Source organism: Trichophyton rubrum (genome assembly GCF_000151425.1).
Source record: "Trichophyton rubrum CBS 118892 genomic scaffold supercont2.10, whole genome shotgun sequence".
Classification (NCBI taxonomy): Eukaryota; Fungi; Ascomycota; class Eurotiomycetes; order Onygenales; family Arthrodermataceae; genus Trichophyton; species Trichophyton rubrum.
In genome coordinates, this window is record NW_003456419.1 from 625,449 (window position 1) to 647,402 (window position 21,954).

At 47.5% G+C, this 21,954-nt stretch overlaps 8 protein-coding genes across 8 annotated transcripts; 5 read left to right on the forward strand and 3 right to left on the reverse strand.

Annotated features, from left to right (window-relative positions):
• Positions 1-903: 903 nt before the first annotated feature.
• Positions 904-4,073, reverse strand: TERG_07599 (RAM signalling pathway protein domain-containing protein; the record flags this gene model as incomplete). Its single annotated transcript, XM_003231935.1, has 4 exons — positions 904-3,001; positions 3,072-3,421; positions 3,483-3,594; positions 3,718-4,073. The coding sequence occupies 4 exons, from the start codon at positions 4,071-4,073 to the stop codon at positions 904-906; spliced, it is 2,916 nt and encodes a 971-aa protein (XP_003231983.1).
• A 506-nt stretch (positions 4,074-4,579) lies between these two features.
• TERG_07601 (mitochondrial 37S ribosomal protein RSM25) lies at positions 4,580-6,166 on the reverse strand. The gene is made up of 2 exons (XM_003231937.2): positions 5,613-6,166; positions 4,580-5,536 (listed from the first exon to the last, which is right to left on the reverse strand). The coding sequence occupies exons 1-2, from the start codon at positions 6,044-6,046 to the stop codon at positions 5,164-5,166; spliced, it is 807 nt and encodes a 268-aa protein (XP_003231985.1). The 5' UTR covers positions 6,047-6,166; the 3' UTR covers positions 4,580-5,163.
• A 344-nt stretch (positions 6,167-6,510) lies between these two features.
• TERG_07602 (uncharacterized protein) lies at positions 6,511-8,700 on the forward strand (the record flags this gene model as incomplete). Its single annotated transcript, XM_003231938.1, has 1 exon — positions 6,511-8,700. The coding sequence occupies one exon, from the start codon at positions 6,511-6,513 to the stop codon at positions 8,698-8,700; it is 2,190 nt and encodes a 729-aa protein (XP_003231986.1).
• Positions 8,701-9,035: 335 nt separating this feature from the next.
• Positions 9,036-10,979, forward strand: TERG_07603 (uncharacterized protein; the record flags this gene model as incomplete). The annotated part of the gene is made up of 4 exons (XM_003231939.1): positions 9,036-9,100; positions 9,157-9,275; positions 9,338-9,372; positions 9,438-10,979. 4 exons carry the CDS (start codon positions 9,036-9,038, stop codon positions 10,977-10,979), a joined length of 1,761 nt encoding a protein of 586 aa, XP_003231987.1.
• A 596-nt stretch (positions 10,980-11,575) lies between these two features.
• TERG_07604 (uncharacterized protein) lies at positions 11,576-13,882 on the reverse strand (the record flags this gene model as incomplete). The annotated part of the gene is made up of 9 exons (XM_003231940.2): positions 11,576-11,664; positions 11,724-12,288; positions 12,346-12,554; positions 12,619-12,786; positions 12,864-12,916; positions 13,003-13,024; positions 13,292-13,438; positions 13,494-13,573; positions 13,669-13,882. The coding sequence occupies 9 exons, from the start codon at positions 13,880-13,882 to the stop codon at positions 11,641-11,643; spliced, it is 1,482 nt and encodes a 493-aa protein (XP_003231988.1). The 3' UTR covers positions 11,576-11,640.
• A 461-nt stretch (positions 13,883-14,343) lies between these two features.
• TERG_07605 (acetolactate synthase, small subunit) lies at positions 14,344-15,442 on the forward strand (the record flags this gene model as incomplete). The annotated part of the gene is made up of 2 exons (XM_003231941.1): positions 14,344-15,188; positions 15,265-15,442. 2 exons carry the CDS (start codon positions 14,344-14,346, stop codon positions 15,440-15,442), a joined length of 1,023 nt encoding a protein of 340 aa, XP_003231989.1.
• Positions 15,443-15,827: 385 nt separating this feature from the next.
• TERG_12567 (uncharacterized protein) lies at positions 15,828-16,274 on the forward strand (the record flags this gene model as incomplete). The annotated part of the gene is made up of 1 exon (XM_047751512.1): positions 15,828-16,274. One exon carries the CDS (start codon positions 15,828-15,830, stop codon positions 16,272-16,274), a length of 447 nt encoding a protein of 148 aa, XP_047607285.1.
• Positions 16,275-20,873: 4,599 nt separating this feature from the next.
• TERG_07607 (uncharacterized protein) lies at positions 20,874-21,568 on the forward strand (the record flags this gene model as incomplete). The annotated part of the gene is made up of 2 exons (XM_003231943.1): positions 20,874-21,146; positions 21,239-21,568. The coding sequence occupies 2 exons, from the start codon at positions 20,874-20,876 to the stop codon at positions 21,566-21,568; spliced, it is 603 nt and encodes a 200-aa protein (XP_003231991.1).
• Positions 21,569-21,954: the final 386 nt, after the last annotated feature.

The window sequence follows — 21,954 nt, forward strand, 5'->3', positions numbered from 1 at the left end:
AATCCATGTTGTCAAAGGTGTAAGAATGGAGTAAGGGGCTGCAGCTGGCCGATGTATGCACTTATCGCGCTTTTTAATTGCTCCGTCCATTCTACAACTCAGCTACATCAAGAGCAAACAATCCAAACTTCCAAATATATTACTTCTCGCATATACGAGAACTAATGCACAATCAATAATACGGTTACTTCGACCACTAATACCCAGTATGCGATGCAGGTTTGGATCCGGGAACATGTGGCAATAATATTTATTTGGCCATGGCATCAACAGCGCCTGACCGGTGCTAAGCTGTTGGCTGTCGTTTCCTCGCGTGTGTGGATCCCACGTTCAGTGCTATCCATCAATCATGACTGGTTCCCTTCCAGATGGCAACAAGAAACAGGGTGGGGGTAGTAAGGAAAGGAGAGTATCATCAGTTTAAACATTATGATCCGTCATCATATCCATAAACATATAGAAGAAAAGAAGTCAGAAACAGCACGTAAAGAGAAATAGCAAAACATGAAAATGTCAACCGCGTAACTCGCTGTGCAATATCACCGGGACACCCCTTTTCTCCTAAATGATAGGCCAAAAATAAATGGCAAATAATCAGTAGCGCTTGCAATCCGTTTTGTGTTTCACCATGCTATCAACACCGTTATCCCCCCCTAAAAAAAGAGTAAAAATGAAAAATTCCCAAATATAACCTCGGAACAGTAAAATAGGACTGACAGTTTGAGAATGCTTGTTCGTCGTGGGAAATAATATGCAGTTAGTGATAAAGAAAACTATAGAAATACTATAAGTTAGTTCTATACGAGATATAGAGCTTCGAATGCTGTTTGGGGCTGCGCGGACATCAAGGCGCATTCTGAGGGAGATCGTGATATAGTAACCTGAGATCTATGAGTATAGATCCTAGCGGCGATAAAATAATGGCGCAGAAGGGGCCATGGAGAGCAGGAGGTCGGCCCGTTGGAAGACATCTCCAGCAAACATGCGATCACCAGATGTATTGGAAGTGTTTGAAGAGGTAGTCGTTGAAGGGACAGTGGCTTGTGCTGCCGGGCCAAGTGCAGCGCTCAAAGGTGTAGCTGGAACGGTGGCTGACTGCGGGGAAGATCCATTGACCAGGCCGGATTGCGATGCAATTGACGTGGAAGAGTTTGAATAATGAAGGTGGCCATTAGGCTGGGGTTGTGAAACAGCATTGGAGGGATTCGAGGTATGAAGCTCGGCAAGATACGACCAAGGAGAGGTATCGATCAAGCGTCCAGCTTCCCTTATTGTCTTCTGTACTATTCGAAGAGTAGCAACAATCTCGGAAGGAAGTAGACAGAAAGTTTTGGCTTCTCGAATATCAAGAACTAGCTCGACAAAAGTTTGGATGAATGTTTTGCAAAGATGCCAGAATTCACGTTGGTTTCGTAGATTGCCGCCGGGCTCTTTGAGTTTCATGTTGGACAGTCGGTTGTCCAGTGCATCAGCAACATCTACACACGAACGACAGCGAACAAGTAATTTTCGGCACAGGTTTCGAAGATGCTGGGGAGCCCTGGATTCTTCAGCGGCTTTGAGGCACTGGGAAAACTGTTGCGCAGCCAAGGGAACGGCTTGGAGTGTAGCCTTATATGCCGACGAGAGTTGAATAAAAATTTTCTCGAATATACGATCTTCTTCAATTTCATCTAGGCCAGTGACAGGATTAATCCTGTTGTTCACTGGGGTCTGGAGCAAGTTGAAGGATTCTCCTGACCGTGGAGTGTTTGCAATAGATGAGGTACCTGACGAATGCAAAAATGCATTCGATCGACTGCTTGAACGGCTTCTACCTCCAATGGTGAGCGGCGGAGCCGTTGGATGGGTCGAGTGAGATGGATGACCGTGTGGATGTGGAGTGAATGGCGGCAAGGCGGTAGGGAACGGGGCAATGGGTGGGAGATGCACAGTGGTTTCGCTTCGTAGCCGCCGAGAAGTTGGAGGCCTCTCCCTTGTCGGCGTAACAGATGGTTCCGATTCCCGCTCGGGTATAAACTTGCTCATCGGTTGGTTTGTGGTCGTGATGGATAGTTTCTTGGCCATCTTGGATCGTCGGGGTTTCGGTTTCACGTTGAAAACAGCGTAGGCATTACGAAGCTCGATCAAACTGCCGTATATCATTAGGAGGAGTGTCCGAATATATTTCGGGTCGCTCAAGGCCACAGCTTTGGCAACGTTGGCACGAAGTTGGGTCCCAACGTGAGTATAGGCCGTGATGCAAGTTGCACACTCCTGCTTGACGGATTCGGTAACTCTTTTGGCAACCTCTTTGTCCTGCAAATCTGCGTCACCAATGTTTTGTAATGCTTCGTTCAATTGATCAAGGTGTGTTGTCGCATTATAAAAAACTATTTCAAGGCTGCTTCGCCTGTACTCTTCTGCCTTGATAACATTGATCAAAGAGGAGATGTGAGGATGAATCTGATAAAGTGCGTAGAGCACGCTCCTTGCAGAATTGACCACTGGGTTTTTAGTGGTAGTTTTTACCCTCTGCTCGGGGAGGCTTGAAAGCCTGTGAACAAATCCGTCTTTCAAGCGCCTCCGGTCCATTGGACTGCTCGGGCTCGAAGAGTTGCTGCCATCATTCTGCATGCCCCCACGTTGGGATCGAAGAAGGGAGCCATGGCTTAGGCCACGTAGATGGCTGTTACGATACGGGCGCATCTCGTCGAGGGTGCCAAGATCCGTGTTTTTCCTGCTGATCAGTCCCATCCTCTTGTTGCGTGATGTTCCTGAGCCAGCGATATAGCCTTCACTGTTGCTACGGTTGCGTTCACTGACGCTTGCCAAAGTGTTTGAACGATGGATGAGTCCACTTTGACCGGATGCCATTCTGTGGTGTGATCTTGTGGGTATCGGTGGTGGTCTTGATAATGAGGGAGATCTGGAGCCAGACGTAGAGTCTGTTCCGTTAGACCTGGGTATCACTGGAAAGCGGTTGCCTCTCTTTGGTGGTCTAGGTGGTTCCGTTGTTTCACTGAGTGTATCTGTTATTAAGAGAAGGACCTCAATGGGTGTTAACTCAACCAGAAAGAATATACACTTACTTTTGGTCATGATATTCGGGTTCAGGGGATGCCGCAGCTCGTCTGCTTTTCAAAAATCTCTTTAGTTCCGTGGTAATTGCACTGTCTTTTTCATTATCCGCCATCTCAAGATGGTTGACATCCGCTTCCCTGAGTTCCAGAACGGCTTTCAAGGAACTATTAAGCGGGTTTCCGGAAACCTTGATAACCTGTAATTTACTCATGTCCGCAAGTTGGCTGGGGAGGTCTTCCAGGAAATTCTGCATTATAGAAAAAACACGCAATGAAGACAAATTGCGGACTTCCTCAGGCAATTTTGTGATTTTGTTCCGGCTTAGGTCGAGGATTTCCAGGAACGTGAGACTGTAAACCTAGGAAATGTCAGTACTTGGAGGTGGCAGAAGAAAAAGTAAAGAAAACTGTCGGACGTACCACTCGCGGGAATTCTGTAAAATTATTTGCTCGGATATTGAGGTATCGAAGATGGATACATTCTGAGAAACGGCTTGGAATGCGGTCAATGTGATTATTCGAGAGTGATAACCTGAAAGGTATTTTTCTTTTGTTAACAATCTGCTACTTATGCAACCGGAACATAGCATAGCGGGTAGAGACAGAAAGTCCATCCCGTAACGGCCCGATTTCTCAACGGAACAAATAGTCTTACCTGGCAACCTCATCCTTTATGATATTGACCACCGCTTCTGGGACACGAGCAATGTTCGCGTGGCCCAGGTCAATTGTAAGTTTTGGCCGAACAACACCTTCTACAGCCTCACTTCCAGCTAATGAGCGTTTTGTGTCCTGGATCCCGCTATCCACGGCTCTCTGGGCAAGCTCTATTATCAGGTCTTCGGCCAGGAGCTTTGAGGGCGCTGGTTTATGAGGTCTTGTAGAGACTTCGTCACGGCTGGAGTTGCCATTATTCGGGGAACCTGTTCTGGCATACGGTTCCTTTATTTCGTTTGATGTATCTGTCCTGTGAGGCCGATGCGGCCGCACTGTGTCATCCATTCGACTCATTGTATATGATAAGGTACGAAGGAGAGGGAATTCCCGGTTGGCCAGCAACTGGCAATTCACGAGAATGTAAAAATCGTATCCAGGGATTTTAAAAAGCGATTCAATTTATATTGAATTCCACCAGGAATCTTGAGAGCCAACAAGAATGAAACATCGTTTAAGTAGCCTTCCAGTATCGTTCTTTGAGTGTGTTGCACGGTGCTCCGGGTAGCCACTCTCTATTTCCGCGAAATGAGCTCAAGAATGGGAATTCGGCGGTACTCTTGGATTCAGGAGGGAGAGGCGGGTATAGGTATACGAGACCGATCGCGAGAAGTTCGCTCTCCAGCTTTTTAAGGGCGAGAATCCGGAGGCGCTGGTGGGCGTAGTGGGAGACGGCCAGGCTCGTATGACCATTCGCCAGAAAGGGAGTCGGATGGTGGGCTTGATCAACGTCTCTCGTCATGCTGGCCGGCTCCAGACCGTCTATTCACAGCACAAGCGGCCTTTTAAACCGCCCTCGAGGCCGTCTGGACTGCTTTGGCTGCTCGTTTGGTGGCTTGTCATCAACGTCGCCGTCGTCGTGTCTCTGGCGCAAGATGAAACGTACACATCACGTGAGGATGAGCAGCGTTCGAGGTGATATTTTTTTTTCTCGCTGTGGAAGAAACGAAGCAGGAGACAACAAGCCTGGATTCAACAGTAAACGACGAGGCCGCCGCCCTTTTTCTTTTTCCTTCTCGCGCTGAAGAACCGTCTTTTTTTATGCGAGCTGGTGAGACGAAACTGATGCTGCCCTGCGTCTGTTAGAGGGCGTCGAGAACTATATGACGTGGGGAAGTTCCCCGACGAGAAGAGATCCGGCGCAATGAAACTGGACGCGGTTTCAATAACGGTGACGGTGGAGCGAAGATATAGTTGAAACTACAGACGAGTTCGAGAATACGGGAGGGGTAGGGAGTTATGTGGCAGTTGCTTCGGGGGCTTGACTCGTGAAGGAAAAGTATTGGAAAGAAAAGGAATGACGAGCTGAAGGTAAAGAGTAACAGTGATAATATACAAAACCGTCTCCTGCCGCCGTCTATCGTATCATAAATCTAGCCATCACCTATTAAAGTGGTTTGATAGATTCCAGTAACTTGGATTCTGGGGCACTCAGGTCATTGCTGGCCATAGATGATTCAGCCTCTGCCTCTGTAATCTCTGTGCCAGCGAAAGCTGCCCTGCTGCTCTGTTGCAGCACAATCTCAGTCTCTGCCCACTTCTTCCAGCGGTCGTACTCTTGGTTCTCGAGCTCCATTCCGATAGTGTTTGCGTCTAAGCTAAAGTACGCACCGGTTGCTCTTGCCTCCTCTTGAGCAATTCTCCTTTCAACGTCCTCTTGGAGTCGAAGTTTGTAAAATTCACGGCGAGCAATATCGTAGGCTTGCTCCTTGGTGATGTCCGGTACCGTATTGAGAAGATGCAACTGTCTCTGAACAACACTGCAAGTTTATAGTGTTAGTCGACAATGGAAAACACTGTCCCGTAGAGCTGAAGAGCTTTAGGGTAAATAAATACCTTTCTCCATCCACACGTTTCCTGTTCTGTTGCAGGCTTTCCCAGTTATACCGCATGTGGTCCTTTCCGTCGCTCTCCAATACCACTCTCGGCCGCGCAAGTTCCCACGGGTGGTCACGATAAAATTCTCTTCGTAGCTGGTCTTCCTCGAACTCCATTTTTACCGGTTGGAACATGCGACTGGGTTTCTTAGATTTTGTACGGCGGGTAGGACGAGTTTCGATGACGGTCCGGGGCTCCGTCTTTCCAGGTAGCGTCTTCATTCTCTCTCTGGTAAGAGGATGCTGTTGTGGTAGGTTTCGCACCAACACGCTCGATGGGGGGATTGTCTCCATAATATCAATCCAGCATGGTAGTTTTGGGGTTTTCCCGGCCCTTTGCTGTGCAATGGCCGTCCTCCGGACCTGGAGAGCCGTGAAGTTGAGCTTTCCCATGGCTGAGGAAGAGTCTCAACAGGCAAACAATTGAGAGGCAGTCGCTCTTTTCACGTAGACAGAACAGATGAAACACAGTGGAAGACTCCGGGAAACTCCAGCGCTGCAGCTATAGATATCCGCTGGAACGATTTGGTTCTCCTGCTGGTGAGAAATTTGCGAGGAACTCTCAAAAGGCCTCGTTTGGCCAATCAGCGTTCAGGCCTCTTCGGCGTAAGCAAAAATTGAATATTAAATTTGACGCCGTTCAAATACAAATGCTGAATCAATCTTTCACATCTTCCTTTGATTTCCCTTGTCTTCGGCTGGAACCCCTTGGTTTTTCCTTCTCTTTTCGCTTGATTCTATTTTTTTACTTCTCCTATTGGTAGAACAGGCGCTACAATATCTGATATTCGACTATACCTGCGCATAACTCCCCTACCCGCAGCACTTGGAATCAATGACACCATGTCAGCTATCTCATGTCTCTGTATAGAAGCTTGGAAGGGCCAGCAAGCGCCCAGAATATCATTAACGTGGGTCGCAGTCGCCTGCGAACTAATATTTTGAGAGTTTCGCAAGTAAATCGCCCCGGTATGATGCGGCGGCCGCTGTCAACTCTTCCTGTATGGACCAACAGCATTCTTGTCACAGAAAGTTTTATAAGGTGTCTGGTTGCAGCGGGATTCTGCAAAAGGCATGCACCATACAGAAGCACGTCGTCAACCCGGATGCCCCGACCGTTTCTTCCTATGACAGCCATCAGGCTACAGACTATCCTGAACATCCCCTTACGTACAGAATCAACCGATCATAGAAGCGAATACAATGACACGCCGCGTCCAGAAACAGACGAGCAGCGAAATAACAAGCGGAAACGGCCGAAATATATACGAGAAGGTGACTATCGCTCAGACAAGAGGAACCCTGCGGTGATAGTTAAGGGACCTAAACACGGCCTACAGTCAAAGGGCACCCTTCCGCGAGAGTTTAACGTGGATAATTTAACCTACAATAGAGCAAAGCACGCTAATACTGAGGAGTCAAAGTTGCTTTTTGGGCTATACCTGGGTGTTCTTGGGAAAGCTGAAGGAACAACAAGTCTAAAGGTTGTGCTATCAAACCCACAGAGGGAAGTCTTGGTGCCATCTCGGCCATGCGAACAAGCCGGGAATGACGACCTAGACGCCAATGGGGTTTCCCACCTTCTCTCTCTTCTCAACCAAGAGGACTGCAGTGACCAAGAGCTTTTTGCAGCTTACAGACGGATTCCTTCACCAGGAGTTTCCTACCTTAGCTCAAGGACAAGGGGTAAACTATTACATCGATTTGCGAAACCTGAACGTAAGGGTCGAACGGGCGTTTTCTACTACCTTACTTTGGTTGATGATATGTGTGATGCCTCCCTTGAAATGTCTCCATCTCTCTGGACTGCAGCGATTTATCTCGCAGGAAAATCTGCATCTACTGTGAAACGGGAGGATCTTGACGCTGCTATTGGCGTATGGCGGAGAATGGAACATGAAGGCAATATATCGAGCTCCAGCGTTGCCTTCAACATTCTCTTTGACCTGGCCATAAAATCCGGGCAGTTTCGCGTAGCAGAAAGGATTATAGCGGACATGAAGAAGCGAAAAGCCAAGTTCTCCCGGTTTGGTAGGGTTGCGCAAATATTTTTCAATGGCTTAAAGGGGAACGCCCGAGGGGTCCGTCGAGCATACGATGATTTTATCAAAGCCGGTGAAGTTGTGGACACCGTGGTTTTGAATTGCGTGATTGCGTCACTCATTCGCTCTGGGGAAGCTAAGCTTGCCGAAATCATGTATGAAAGGATGAAGGAAGCCCACGAGAAACTCAAAAGGAATGCAAGTGAGAAGGCTGTCATGTATCCGCTGCCCTCTCAAGACTACTCTGCATACCGTAAAGCCAGTAAACGGCTTGGGAGGGTTCTTGGAATGACATCTTATCTCCATGACAAGCTTCCGGATCATCATCGGGCGCTTCAAGCTGCTATGCCTTTGACACCAGATGCAAAGACTTTTCACATACTTCTTTCCTACCACGCACATGTTACGGGTGATTTAGGCCGTTTTCTATCTCTTTTGAGTGAGATGGAAGGCACCCTGTCAATTCCCTCTCACGGTATGGTCTATATCCTGTTATTTCAGGGGTTTGCTATCCATGGTTCAAAGAAGAACACCAGATGGACGTATCCTCGCCTACAGCGTGCCTGGCTCTCCTTTCTTCGTGCCGTGCGTGATTATGATGCGTCTATTCAGACAAAACCACGCACTGTAAACAGAAAGGCCAAATTTGCCTGGTCGACTGAAACATCCTTCGTTGAAGGCAAAGAACAAGAAACCCAAGCAACGGCGGAGGAAATGGAAGAAGCCGAGGAGGAATTTAAGGAAGAAGCAAATAGAATCTTCTACGGCACGTTTAATGACGCTCGCGAAGAACTCGAGGACGAGTGGAAATACGAAAATAGCGTCTATCTCGGGCGAACGGTCATCATTGCATGCCTCCGCGCCTTCTTTACCTGCGGTGGAAGGTCTGCTGTTCTTGGAGTATGGGAGCAGATTGATCAATTATGGCAAGGAAATTTGAAGCAGAGAGATATTGATGCAGTGCGGGCAGTTCTACGAGAACTTGTACCGCCCCGATGTCACTGAATGAAATTTTACTATGGTTCTTAGGAAGATATTGTCTCAATACCTCATTATACCATGTTGTATAGTATATATTATCCATAAGCCCCTAATGAGCCGTTTCCTTAGATAACAACCACCCAGAGAATTGTATATATTATCGCGTTATGCCCTATCAGGTTCAAATTAACCGCGCGCTTATAATTAGAACTCCACCAATACTTCCAATAATTTAATATCACGTGAAATCTCGATCTTATTACCGATAATCAGAAAGTTTGCGGGATCATTTATGTAAACTATCTCAGGCAGGATATCAAACTCGGAGCTACAGCAACTTTAGATGCAATGGCAGCGGGATGAGTCGCCAGCCTATTGATATTGACTTCACGCTCCGTCGAGTCTTCGGGAAAAAGTCGTTTAGGTAAGTAGATAGTACTTCATGATGTTATATAAATACCAGTCCTGACCTACTACCAGGCCCCTTCAACGCGAGGTTATCCAGGCTGCCATCGAAGGACATGATGTATTTCTTCAGGCCGCAACGTCTTTTGGCAAAAGCCTGTGTTTCCAACTACCAGCGGTAGTTGCTCACGGAGGTTAGCTAATCCCCCATCTTCCAGATTTTCGTCTAGGTAGGGTAGCTAAGCGTCATTTAAAGTCACTGTTGTGGTTTCACCGCTCTTATCGTTGATGGTAAGCTGTATTATAAAGATCCTCGGATAATCCTAGGCAAATATCTCACTTCTAACGCTGCCTAGGTGGACCAAGTTGCGAGTCTTGAGGCAAGAGCAATACCAGTCGCAACTATCAATTCTACAACCCCAGGATCCAAACGCAAGGAGATCCTTGCGGACATTCTGTCAGGACATCCAGTGACTCGCCTTTTATATGTCACTCCAGAATTTTGTCAGACTGAAACATTCAGGCGAAGTATTTCAACGGTACATCAACAAGGGGAGCTCACAAGGGTTGCAATTGATGAGGCTCATTGTGTTAGCGAATGGGGCCATGACTTTCGACCTGCATATAAGGCCCTTTCCTGGTTCAGACGCGAACTAAAGGACCCTATCGTACCCATGACTGCTCTGACAGCTACTGCAACAGCTCGTGTTCGTCATGACATATTTACCCTTCTTGGACTGGATACAAGCACTTTAAAGAAATTTAGTACATCATCGGCCAGACCAAATATTCACTATGAAGTGAAATATCTCCCGGAATGCGCCTATGATTTAACGGTGCCTGAAGATAACCAAATAGACCACCTGATATCCTGGCTAAAAGGAATACATCATCGTCGTCTGTCCAGGTTATCACGGCTAACCAATGACGTACAGGGTGAAATGAGTGCAAGTTCTCCGGTTCCTCCCCCAATGTATGGGATCATATATGTGCCGCTGAGAGCACTGTGCTGCGCTATCGCCAGCATTCTAAGCTCATACTCGAATTTCAATATAAAAGCTGTTTCTTACCATGCCGGCCTTGCACCTACAGAAAGGGAGAGGATTCAAGCAATGTGGGCGGCACCTCATAAGAATGCAATACCACCTAAACATCCAGCCAAGATAGCTGATACACGAAATCAGAAATCTACACCCCCGGCTTTCTACATTATTGTTGCTACGAACGCATTCGGAATGGGCATAGATAATCCTAACGTGCGCTTTGTTGTACACTGGACTCCGCCGCGTACCTTCGAAAGCTTTGTGCAAGAATCTGGGCGTGCTGGTAGAGACGGTTGTGCGGCCATTTCTCTCGTCTATTACAACCCGTCTGAATGTGTCAGAATAATCGATCGTATCCGCCAAACGGGAGACTTCGCGAATGAAACAGTCCGGTTGACAAGTAAAAGGACGTTTGAACACCTCACCGCTGTCGAGCTTAAAGCCCGGGAAAAAGCAAAAGCTCAAAATACAGAAGCTATTCTAAGAAGTTTTGCAAAAGTTGTTAAATATTGTGAAACAACAGATCGGTGCAGACATGCCATGATTCGAGAGTTTTCAGATGACCTTGAATTGGAACTTGCTCGAGATAGACCCCAACTATCTCAAATTGCGTCCGGATCATCTGAGTCAAAACCAAAGAGCCTTGCTGTGTGCGACTATGCATGCGACCACTGCAAAGAGGGCGGTGTTGTTTTGGCAAAGAGGAAAATGGTCGAGTTGAAAAGCGCCAACCAGCTGTGCGAGAATGAAGAAGGGGAAGACGCCGTCTACACCAAGATGAATCTATTGCATTTTATGGAATCGTACCTAGCCAGACGTGAGACTAACTACCTGGTCGATATGCTCCCATGGTAACTTGGAGTTATTTCATTATTTTTTGCGTAGGAGGCGGCTATTTGCAACTGTCCTCTTAGAACATGACCTTGCACATAAGGCACATCACTCTGATCTATATAAAATGTATTATAGGGAACAAGTCTTGGAAATGTGGGGCGGCAGGCTCGACAGTAGTCAGGTTAAAGACGGTCAATGTCAATAAGTAAAAATATATCAGGATCTAGGTATACTATTGTACACTTTCTCAATTTTATACGCCTGAGTTCCTGACTTGCTTTTTAGGCTTACTTCGTTTATAAGTTCTATAATCTATGTGCTACAGGGTAGCGAACTCAAAGAAGTTTGATAGAGGAAGGCGCAAGGTATCCCTTCCATACTGAGTACACATATACTCTCCTAAGAACCAGGACATATATTAAATCTACCGTATCAAAAAATTACCTCATCCGCTGCGAGGTGACGAAAAGTTGGGTATTGGTATTATGTTTATTTGAATACTAAACCTTTTGCTTAAAGATATCTGCAAAACAAATGCTGGCTTCGAAACGTGGCCTGCTGTCCAAATGGAAAATTGGAACATTGTTTGCATTCTGACATTTCATATTGTCCCAAAGGTGCGATAATCAATTTTATTATACTTCAGCAGATTCCTGATACCTATCTAGAATGAACAGTGTAGCTAGAGACCTGGTGGCGGCGGAACCTAGAAGGTAGCATTAGCGAGTAAGTTCGCATCAATCAAGATCGCTGAACAAAACTTACTGAATTATACCCGCCAGAAGGAGGCGGTGGTGGAGGAGGGGGTGTTTCTGAGGAAGGTGGAGGTGGAGGGGGCGGGGGGGCGGCGGACTCAGGAGGTGGTGGAGGTGCGGTAGATCCAGCTTGTTGTTGTTGTTGTTGTTGCTGCTGCTGCTGCTGTTGTGCAGCCTGTTGGTAATATTGATAATAAGCAACGTAATTTTGATATCCTCCATACGCAGCATAGGGGTCTTGGCCGCCATAGTATTGGGCATACTGAGAGCTATAATCCGACTGAGTGCCACCTGCAGATGGAGTAGGCGTTGCTCCAGGGCCAGACTGTGGGCTCATCCCCGATGGTGTTTGAGGGGAGGAATGATTGTTATATCCTCCGCCGCCATGATGACCGCCTCCAGAGGAATAGCCCATGCCATATTGATGGCGATCGCGATGACCATAACCTCCGCCACCGTGGTAGCCTCGTTGTGGTGGTGGATTTTCTTTGAATTTCTCATATTGCTCCTTGACATTGCTGAGTAAATCCTCACACAAGGCTTTGGCGTTTTGGACTTCATTAGGGTCTGGTCCACTAGGAAGATGTCAGAACAAGAACAATGGGATAATAGAGACCGTTAGCAAAACTTACGCGACATGCAAATACATTGGTTCATCGCTTTCTTGGTTAGTGCCGTGTTCCTTGAATCCCGATCCGCGGCCCTTGATCTGGACACGGCAGTGAGTTTTCTGCTGGATGTGCTTAACGTATTGACCTCCCTGGCCAACAACTTGCGCGCGCAAATTAAAGCCAGGGATGGGTTCCAGGTCAATTGGAATGCGTTCTTCGGGCCATTTTGGCTACATACCATTGTTAGCGTTTGAGTCGGGAGAGTAATATTAGCTACAATAGTGTCCAACTTACCCTACCAAATTCATCTCTCTCAACGCGCTCTGGTGGTTCCCTTCGGCGGAATCTCCGCTCATCAACCAGAGCGGGGAGCTCCTGCTTCATGAGCTCTTCAATTTTTTTGATGGCTTTATCCAGGCCCTCTCTTGTTCTGCTAGTAACATGCAAGTAAAGTGGCGGATTCTAACAAAGTAAAGTTAGATTTTTGGTCATATATAAAGTGTTAAGAGGAAACAAGGGGTATACTATCGAGGACTTACCGAAGGGGTTGCCATACTTTTGTCCGGAAGATAATTTCCTCTAGTGGTGACATCTTTTTAAAAAAATAATGAGCATATTCTCTTAATCAACAAGTTTGTTTCTAGAATGCAAAACGGGGTGGGAGGAGAACTGTCGTACCGGCGCCAGTTTCTTCTTTAATCTAAATCACGCAGCGGAGGTCAGCAGATGCAATATAGCGGGAGTTAGGTGCTATGAAGAATTGTGGGTAAGCTTCATCCATCATCACAAAAGTTGACGCAACGACGTGCTGATCAAAGATCAATCATGATAGAAAGTGAGAATACATCCCCCAGCGAGTAGCTGGTAATGCCTCGCCCCATACTTGGAGTTAGTCCCGGGGGAATATAATATCTTGAGCCACACAAGCGCCTGGGAATATCAGCGGATATATTGTAGAGATATTTACCATCTTTTGAGTAGTGCTTTTCGTAATAGTATATCTGTTTCGGAGATCGTTGACTTCGATGTCCTTGATGTAATCGCCATCTGCCATGTAAACTTCACCATTTATATGAGCGACCGAGGACGATGCCTTTGTAGAAGGGCTAGAAACCTAAGCCAATCATCAGCCAAACAGGGGATGCAAAGGTACAACCACTTGAACATACCGAGTGTCCTGGCGGAGTGGAGGATGGCTGATAACCCTGTCTTGCTTGTATCTGCTCCTTTATTCTGGCGGCTGCGGCAGCTATCGAATCACAATCATGACGGTTAGTTATCCAGCTTCCAATACACCATATATATCTCATGTAACGAACGGGGCCAATATCAGATGGAACTCACCAGCAGCGGCTGCCGGGTCCGAGGGAGTGGCAGGCTTGCTCGCATCCTCTGAACCCGGGCTGGATCGACGGTTTATCGGGCTACGATCCCGCACAGGCTCTGAAGCTCGAGAAGACGGGGAGCGCGAGCGTCTATCAAATCGAGACTGGCGTTTTGGTTCAGGCTCAGTTTGGTCAAACCGAGAGCGTTTAGTTCGCCTGTCGCTATCAGACATTCTGGCTATTTCGACGGTCAGAGCTAGGCAAAAGGTATAAACGGTCCAGTAGGTTGCAAGCGAGGCTCTTCTTCTCTCCTGCGAAACGACTTCTTCCTTTCCTCTCTCATCAATTCCATCTCTCGCGATCAAAGCTTGGATGTTTTTTTTTTTTTGGCTTTGGTCGACCGATCAGATTAGTCATACACATCACGTGCAGTATCACATGATGTTAACGCTAGTCCTAAAAAGGCCAAGCTTCTTTTCTCCGATCTCGGCTCTTAGTCATCATCACATGATCACTCTCGGCAAAATAAAAAAAGAAAAGAAATAAAATGGATATTCGAACTATTATTATTATATCGTTATTATTACTCACAAGCTGCCTGACTCAGAAAAAGGCGAAGCGAAGGAGATAAAAGGGTCTCTCGCTCCTCCTGGAGAACGGGTGGGATTTCGCTGATCTGTCCAGCAACAACTCGATGGCCTCTAAAGCTCTCTGTCGCGGCCAATTGCGGCGGGCATGGATTGCAGGCGAGAATCCATGCCAGCGTCTGAACTTAAAGAGCTATCATCATCACCAGAGATACCACCCACAGCAGCAGCAGATCAGACTGTCATCCAGCTCAACGTCTGCCCTCGCATACAAGGCTCTTCACAGGCGCTCCCCTCCTCCGCTGCCCGTCTCTGACACATCGCCGCAATGGTCTGCTCCTGCCGCAGTGTCCTCTATTCTTTACGAGACCCCTGTTCCGTCGACCAAGCCTCCGAAGCGCCATGTACTCAACTGCCTTGTACAGAACGAACCCGGCGTGCTGTCTCGCATTTCCGGGATCCTAGCGGCGCGAGGGTTCAACATCGACAGTCTTGTTGTATGTAATACCGAAGTTGAGGACCTGTCGAGAATGACCATCGTGTTGCGCGGCTTGGACGGTGTTGTTGAGCAGGCTCGCCGCCAGCTGGACGACCTTGTCCCTGTCTGGGCTGTCCTAGACTACACAGACTCTGCCCTCGTCCAGCGGGAGCTGCTGTTGGCAAAGGTCAGCATCCTGGGACCCGAAGTCTTTGAGGAGCTGCTTCAGCATCACCAGGAAATGTCTACCCCCGAGAGTGATACCAATAACCCGTCCTCCGAAGAGGCTCAGCATCGAGAAATGCACAAGGTGGACGGGTCACTGTCTGAAATTGCCGACTATCATCCAAACAGACTGGCCGCCAGTGAGGCACTTCGACATAAGCATGAGCACTTGGAGGCTATTACTCATCTGACACATCAGTTCGGAGGAAAGGTGCTGGATATTAGTACCAACAACTGCATTGTTGAGCTGTAAGCTGAGCCCTCCATTCAATTGTAGTAGGCGGAACAAGCGAAACTGGTCTGATGACTAACTTTCTATCATTAGCTCCGCGAAACCCAGCCGTATCAACTCGTTCCTTAAGCTTATCTCGCCTTTTGGTATCCTCGAGTCTACTCGAACTGGTCTCATGGCCCTGCCTCGTTCTCCTTTGACCTCGCCTGCTGATGAGGTCGAAAAAGAAGCTGCCGACATTGTTGATACAAGCACCCTACCACCCGGTTAAACAACACACAACCTTATGCTCAGGCTTTTATTTTACCATCCTGGTTCTGTCTTAGGTCTATGTAATATTATACCTACCGGCGTTTCTTTTTTACTTCCTCTTTAATTGGCGAGAGTGTCACTGGAAACTCGCAACCAGTCGTATCTTCTAAATCTTCCCAGTCAGATCTAAAAGGTCGGGTTAGCGTGAGCTTTTGAATTATCCCATGTTTCCTGGCTTCCCTGGCCAAGGAGAGCTTGAATGTCGTACAACCAGTTCTTATGAATCTTGTGCCTACCGATTGACATATAATGAAGCAGAACACAATAAATTCACGTTCATTAAAGGATTGTTTCATATAATATACGAGGCACAATTCTAGACCGAGAAGCAATGATAAGTGCAAATGGAAAACATTGAGCAGTCTAAACTGCATGCGAGGCACACTATGGGTATATCAAGTAGTAAGGAAAGGAGACAATGGTGTATAAATGCAGGAGGCTCAGAAAGTAATAAATGGGAACCACAGAGCAAGAAATCTGGAAAGGGGCAGCCATTGGATGTTGCGGCTCGAGGGTATGAGGAAGCCCGTCACTCTCAGGGCCTTTCAGAGACAGCAAGAAATGAAAAGTCGTTAATCGTCAAAAATAAAAATGAAAAAACATATACAGTAGAAGAACCCAACGCGAGGCACAAACAGTCTTCACCCCCGACTGAATGGCCGTCTCTATTGTCAAGGCTGGCAGTCCGAGCAGATCCCACAATGCAGACGGGAATGCTCTTCTCCAACCTTCCTCGAGCAGTTGCAGTCCCGAGAGAAGATGGTTTCGATGGCACCGCATCGATAGTATAGCAGCTTCTTGCACATGGTTGGTAGGATACAGAGATATCTTGCGCTCTCTCGCGGCCTAGGTTTGGCTTGAGATGGCGAAATATTTGGCTGGCCAGGCTGACCGGTTATTGCACAGGCTCTGTTGCTCTGCTCCAGAGATATCAACGTTGAATCCCGGCTGTCTGTCTCATGGATCAGGGCCTATACGATCTGAGGCCAGGTTAGCTCTAGCTAATACACATGGCTGTTATATTCTCCGAGTGAAGGCATACTTGCTAGCCCTTGACGATCTCTCCCTTGAGATAAATATCTTCAAGTGGGTAGTTTACCGGCATCCAATTTCTCCCCAAAATGAGCGCCTCAGACAAGAAGAACGGAAGAAGGAACGAAAATACGACCAGGTCCGGTGGGCCGAGGGAGGGAGATATAGATTTATATATCCCTGCCCGTGTACTCCATATACAGCTGTTTCCCTCCGTATATATATGTTCATATGCTGGACAGGGCGGATCTCACCACCCAGCGAAACAGGGGTGAGTGGGTAGAAAAGGGGGGCCCATGACAGCAAACGAATGTCCAAACAACAACAAAACAGAAGACTAAGGACCAGAAAATAAAAGAAAAACACGATACGATGGAGCAAGAAACGTCATGGGTCGTACGGAACGATAGCATAGCGTCAGGGAGCAAAAGAAAGCCGGTTTCGAAAAATCTCACTACATCGACTAACTAACTAGTAACAACACTTCGCCATCGGAGGCGAACAGATGTTAGAGATTTGCTCCACTCAACGGCATCCTTATTTTTATATCATGCATCATGCGTTTCGAGGGATCGCTGGCCGGGGATGCCGTGTTGTGACATGCAGGATACATAGACGCATAACACGCAGAGAGACAGACATGCTGCGTATATACGCTCAGCCCGGGCGGAGGCTGACTCGATAGGGGCCAACCTTGTGCTCTCCCTTAGGCGGAGGATGCGGAGAACGGCCTTGACCGTGAGCGTTGAAGTCGAGCATGATGGGCGTCTCCATGACCTGCCGGGACGGTTGAGCAGTGGATTTAGTTGAACTGCTCGGCCGCCTTTCTTTGCTTTTTCATTCCTTCCATATACCTATTCTGATATCTTGCAATTCCGCTCTAGTGGACATTGTAAACACGTAAGTCCGTCCCCCGTGTCCTTGTTATCTCAAGGGATATACGCTGACCGGAGATACAGTCCATGGCTAACTAATTATATCTGATAATTCAATATTAAGCTAGCATCCAATCGACTGGGCGAAGTGTGTATCAAACTGTCCTCAAGCTGGCACTGAGAGCACCCTCAACACTCCACTCCGACAGATATTAAACAGGGGACGCCTACCACAATATCGGTGAGTCCAAGGGACGGCCACCATGCGGTGAGGCGGTAGATGCAAGATACCCCGGTGCTACCTGGGCCGTGGTATCATATTGACGGGACAGCAGGGACTAGAGGGGGTTTCAATATCCTGTCGACTGGCTGCGATAGTCAGTCATAACTAGCTGTTGTTATTCTGCTTGCAGCCGTCTGGTGACTTGCATGCTGCGTATCTATGCCAAACACGCGGTGCAACTACTCCGTAGAGAGAGCATGCCGGATTGATGAATCTAAGAATAGGTTCTCGTTTATGTATGTACAACATGCCATGCAGCTTTTGTGGTTTTCTATTACCACATAAAGGCTTCAACACTAACTAATCGTTTGATGAGATATCAGTTAACTAATGGTCACTCGACAGGCCTTCATGAAACTTAGCAAAGACTTCCCGGAAGCATCCGCCCAAGGCTGAGGAGTCAGCACACCTCTGAGCCTCTTTTTCGAGGGCTCCGGGTGCTATGTTTTCTCGATCAATTGGACAACACCAGAGACATACTTACTGGCGGGGTCGATATACTCGTATTCTCGCGTGGAAAAACGTACAATTGGGATGATGTGGCTTGCCAATTTGCGGCGAAATGTACAATGACATCAACCGTGTTTGAGGCTAATTACGAGAGCAGCCATCGTGCTTATTCCAACATGTGATGTGCAACCGCTGCAGGCGAAGGATGGAGGAGCAGTTCGCGCTTACCTGGTAGCTCCTTGTGTCCGCTGTAGGGAGTACGTGTGAAAGTTGCTGAAGCAGCAGGCAGACATGAAAGTCGATAACTTACAAGTTAACCACCACTCGCTAGCTCGCTCAGATCGCCAGCTGCAGCCGAATTTACTGCTCACTGATTCGACCCACGTATGCGGCATCCAGCATATGCACGATCAGGTCAGCCTCTGGGGGAAGAGGCCAAGCTTGCAAGATACCCTTCCATACTCCCGGCTCCAGCTTGGACAAAGGACGGCGGAAGTATCAGGCTGTATTGCGCTGGATGTCTGGATTGATGCCTGAGGAGGGCCCGGGGTTGTTGCCAGCAGCTGATAACGTCCTTTTTCTTTGCTGACTTGGGAATCTCCTCGTCGTGTGCGTTCATTCATGCAGCTTTTCACTGGCTGTTGCTTCGACCCCTCTTCATGCATATGCGCCTTTCCTTCAGTCATGTTCAATACCCCTCCGGTAACGACTGAGGACAACGCTGGCAATATTCTATATCCCTGGTCAGGCTGGTCCGAAGCATATTGCCTTTCTCCTTAGAGGCAACAGAGATGTTCTTTGCATCCTCACAGTCAGTTCGTATGCACCTACCTCTGGAGGCTGACATGCTTTTACATACACCCCTTGTGTGTTAGCTAGCCATTACTCCTGTTGGTGACCCGAGCATTATCTTGTGAGAAACTGGCAACTGGATTGAATAAAATAACTCACGGAAGGGTACTATGTACTTGTGTGACAGAGAGAGAGGAACTTTCACCCGCTGATCGCCAGCATACCCTGTTCGGCCACAACCCTTCTCGCAACATCATTTCTGCAAACCAGTACACCTCTTAAATTTGTGTTTTATGGAAAAGGATCATTTCCAATATGCGGACGGTCTCGCTGTGTAAAAGCTTCTTCTCAGGACGGGAGAGCGGATGGTGCATGAACAGAGTAGCACTACTAGATCCACCATTTCCAGCTGTATGCCCGATGCTAAGCAGTACACTTCCGCTTGCCTTTAATTATACTGGTCGCTACTATGTTCAAGCCATTTGAAAATGGTATATGAGGTGGTCGTGAGCTCATATGTGGAAGAGAAATGGTTAAAGGACGGGATTTCGCATAAACAAGCAAGGGAAATCCAGGCCGCTCCACAGAGCAGCACCCCTAGCTGCAACTCTTGGAGCGAACAGTCAGTTTATTCGAAATATGGCTATGCTGGACAGCTTGGGATAAGCCCGCGTCGGGCTCGATTAATAATAACTGGGGAAGAAATGAGCTCGGCCCTGTCTCTAGAAGTGTGCGCTTGGACTGAGGAACACATCCAGGGGAGGGATTGTCACAGCATATGCATACTTGATGCCAGCTTGCTACCCAAGCACGTCATGTCAGGGCAAGGTCTTCTCCTGGAGGTATCGATGGATTTCGGGCTGGAATCATGCACCCATCACCGAAACATCGAGCTCCGCGTGAGGGGAAGACAAACTTCTAAGGAGTAATCCCTAGTTATCACAATCGCCAAAGGAAAGGCGAATGTTCACTGCCAGGCTCATGGCCTTGCTGACTCGTTCTTGTGCTTTGGGTATCAGTTTCCCCGGTTGCCAGGGATGCCGGTCATGGCATACGAGAACCACCCATGGCTGGTTATGATGTCAACTACATTCGGCCGACTCGCTGGTTAACTAGTTGGTTGGTTGCTCTTTGCCGTCATCGACGAACTCTTTCCACCAGGATAGTAGCTGAAGGGGAAGCAGCTTTCGACCCGGATTCTAAGATATTGTTTAAAGTGCTGTACAGGAGCCAGAAAAAGATTCGCCCCCTTAACTTCTGGCTAGTTAATTAACTAATAGCGGCTCTCTGCCTGTTCCACCGGAGTACAAGGCAGGGAGAACACTGACTTGGGAACAGCTGCAGGGCTAAACAGGATATACACAAGAGCTACGTGCTCCGTCCTTTCGGTGCACTCTGCTGAGCCTTGCTTTCTGCGGGGGATGGGGCCGGCTAAGAATGTTTTCGAGTCGCTTGACCCTGCGGCTTTGTCGACCTCTTTTCCTTTTTATGGAACAAAGCAGGACAGATATCTCAGATCATGTACTCCGTAGAAGATGCATTCTTCGTTCAATAGCCTAGAAATGGCCCTCCTGTTCAATATCTTTGCGGAAAACAAAGAAATCTAGGTGCTGTGGTCGGCACTGTTTTCTTCGATCCGTTTCCCTCATTCCCTGCCTTCATCGTCACTGCCCATGCCCGTTGTATCGCATGTTCATTCGGTAGTGACAGGGGCAAACCAACAACCATGTCCCAGCTACTCCTCACGAGATGAAATGACGACTTCGGTCTAGGACATTCCCTGATTCCATTTTTTAGTAATTCAGAGCCCATGGTCCATCCAGTATTGCAACATGGCATGGATGATGAGGATATATATCACCACAACTGCCTCCATGGAGCATCAAGCCCTCGAAAAATCAATCTTATACCCAAGTAAGTAGTTAGAATCTTGACCTCCGGCCTCGGGCATATTAACTATGAAGACAATATTACTTCTTCTACCTTGCTTCCTGGCCTTAAGTGCGGCCGTACCAGTTAATGAATCTACACAAAAGCGGGACCCAGGTTGGGAAGCGCCTTTTAAAGCTGTCACCATGAGAGTTATGAAGAAGAATCCCTCTCGAGAAGAATACCTCCAGGCGTCCCAATCGCGCTTCTGGGTAGGGGGCGAGCCGTCAACCTCCTGCCCTGATAAGAATTGTTCTGAAATAAAAGAGACAGTTCTAAATGGAGGCAAGATGGATTCTTTGGTAAATACCCATATAATTAAACCCCCCTTCCCCTATACCGACCCCAATGAACGGCCATCTTTTCAATCTCCCGATTCTAATTGCTGGGATAGAGCGTTGGAGTTGATGGCGGCCAGCGTATATATCTCGACGCTGACGGTGCCCTGCGATATACATCACCATCTGACCCTGCAATGCCGCCAGGCTCATACATGGCTAACCTGAACTACGCATACGACTGGGTCTTCGTGCCAAATCAACCGGGAACATGGTGGTGGGCATGCCCGAACACCCGGCTACGCAAGGACTACTACCAGCTATTTGCCCCTTTCAGCAATATAACGGTCCCCGGTGTTGAAGATCCTTCAAAATCTTGCTATAGGGCAGATGTGGCTGGATTTGAATATACTGGCCCACTACCCGCTACATATGTGTATAACTGAACTGGTGAAATTGGGTTTGTAATTTCCTTTCTCCTATTTCACTTCAATGATGTATTCAATGATTCGATAACAACACGCCCAGAATATTTCGGTTTTTTATGCCCATCACGAGTTTACAGCATGTTTCATGTATTTTACAAGTGAATAGCTTGCTTCCTTCAGAACTATTTTGTCCTTTATGCGCTCTGAATGCATATAGTCATTTATTCGTAAACTCCCTCTTAAAGAGCACAAGATAGATAAACCGATAAGATGATTGATCGAATATAAAAATAGATAGATTGTGTTCTAGTCATCTAGGTAGCCTACAGAATTAACATAACACCAAGGGGATATATAGAAAATCACAATATTATCAAATGAAGAGAAAATATAGAGGAAAGAGA

What these genes read in the sequence shown, in the direction of transcription:
- TERG_07601 (XM_003231937.2), bottom strand. Translation starts at nt 6,046, where the DNA reads ATGGGAAAGCTCAACTTCACGGCTCTCCAGGTCCGGAGGACGGCCATT. An exon ending in AAACGTGTGGATGGAGAAAG is followed by an intron (nt 5,537 to 5,612) that starts GTATTTATTTAC and finishes ATAAACTTGCAG; the next exon opens with TGTTGTTCAGAGACAGTTGC.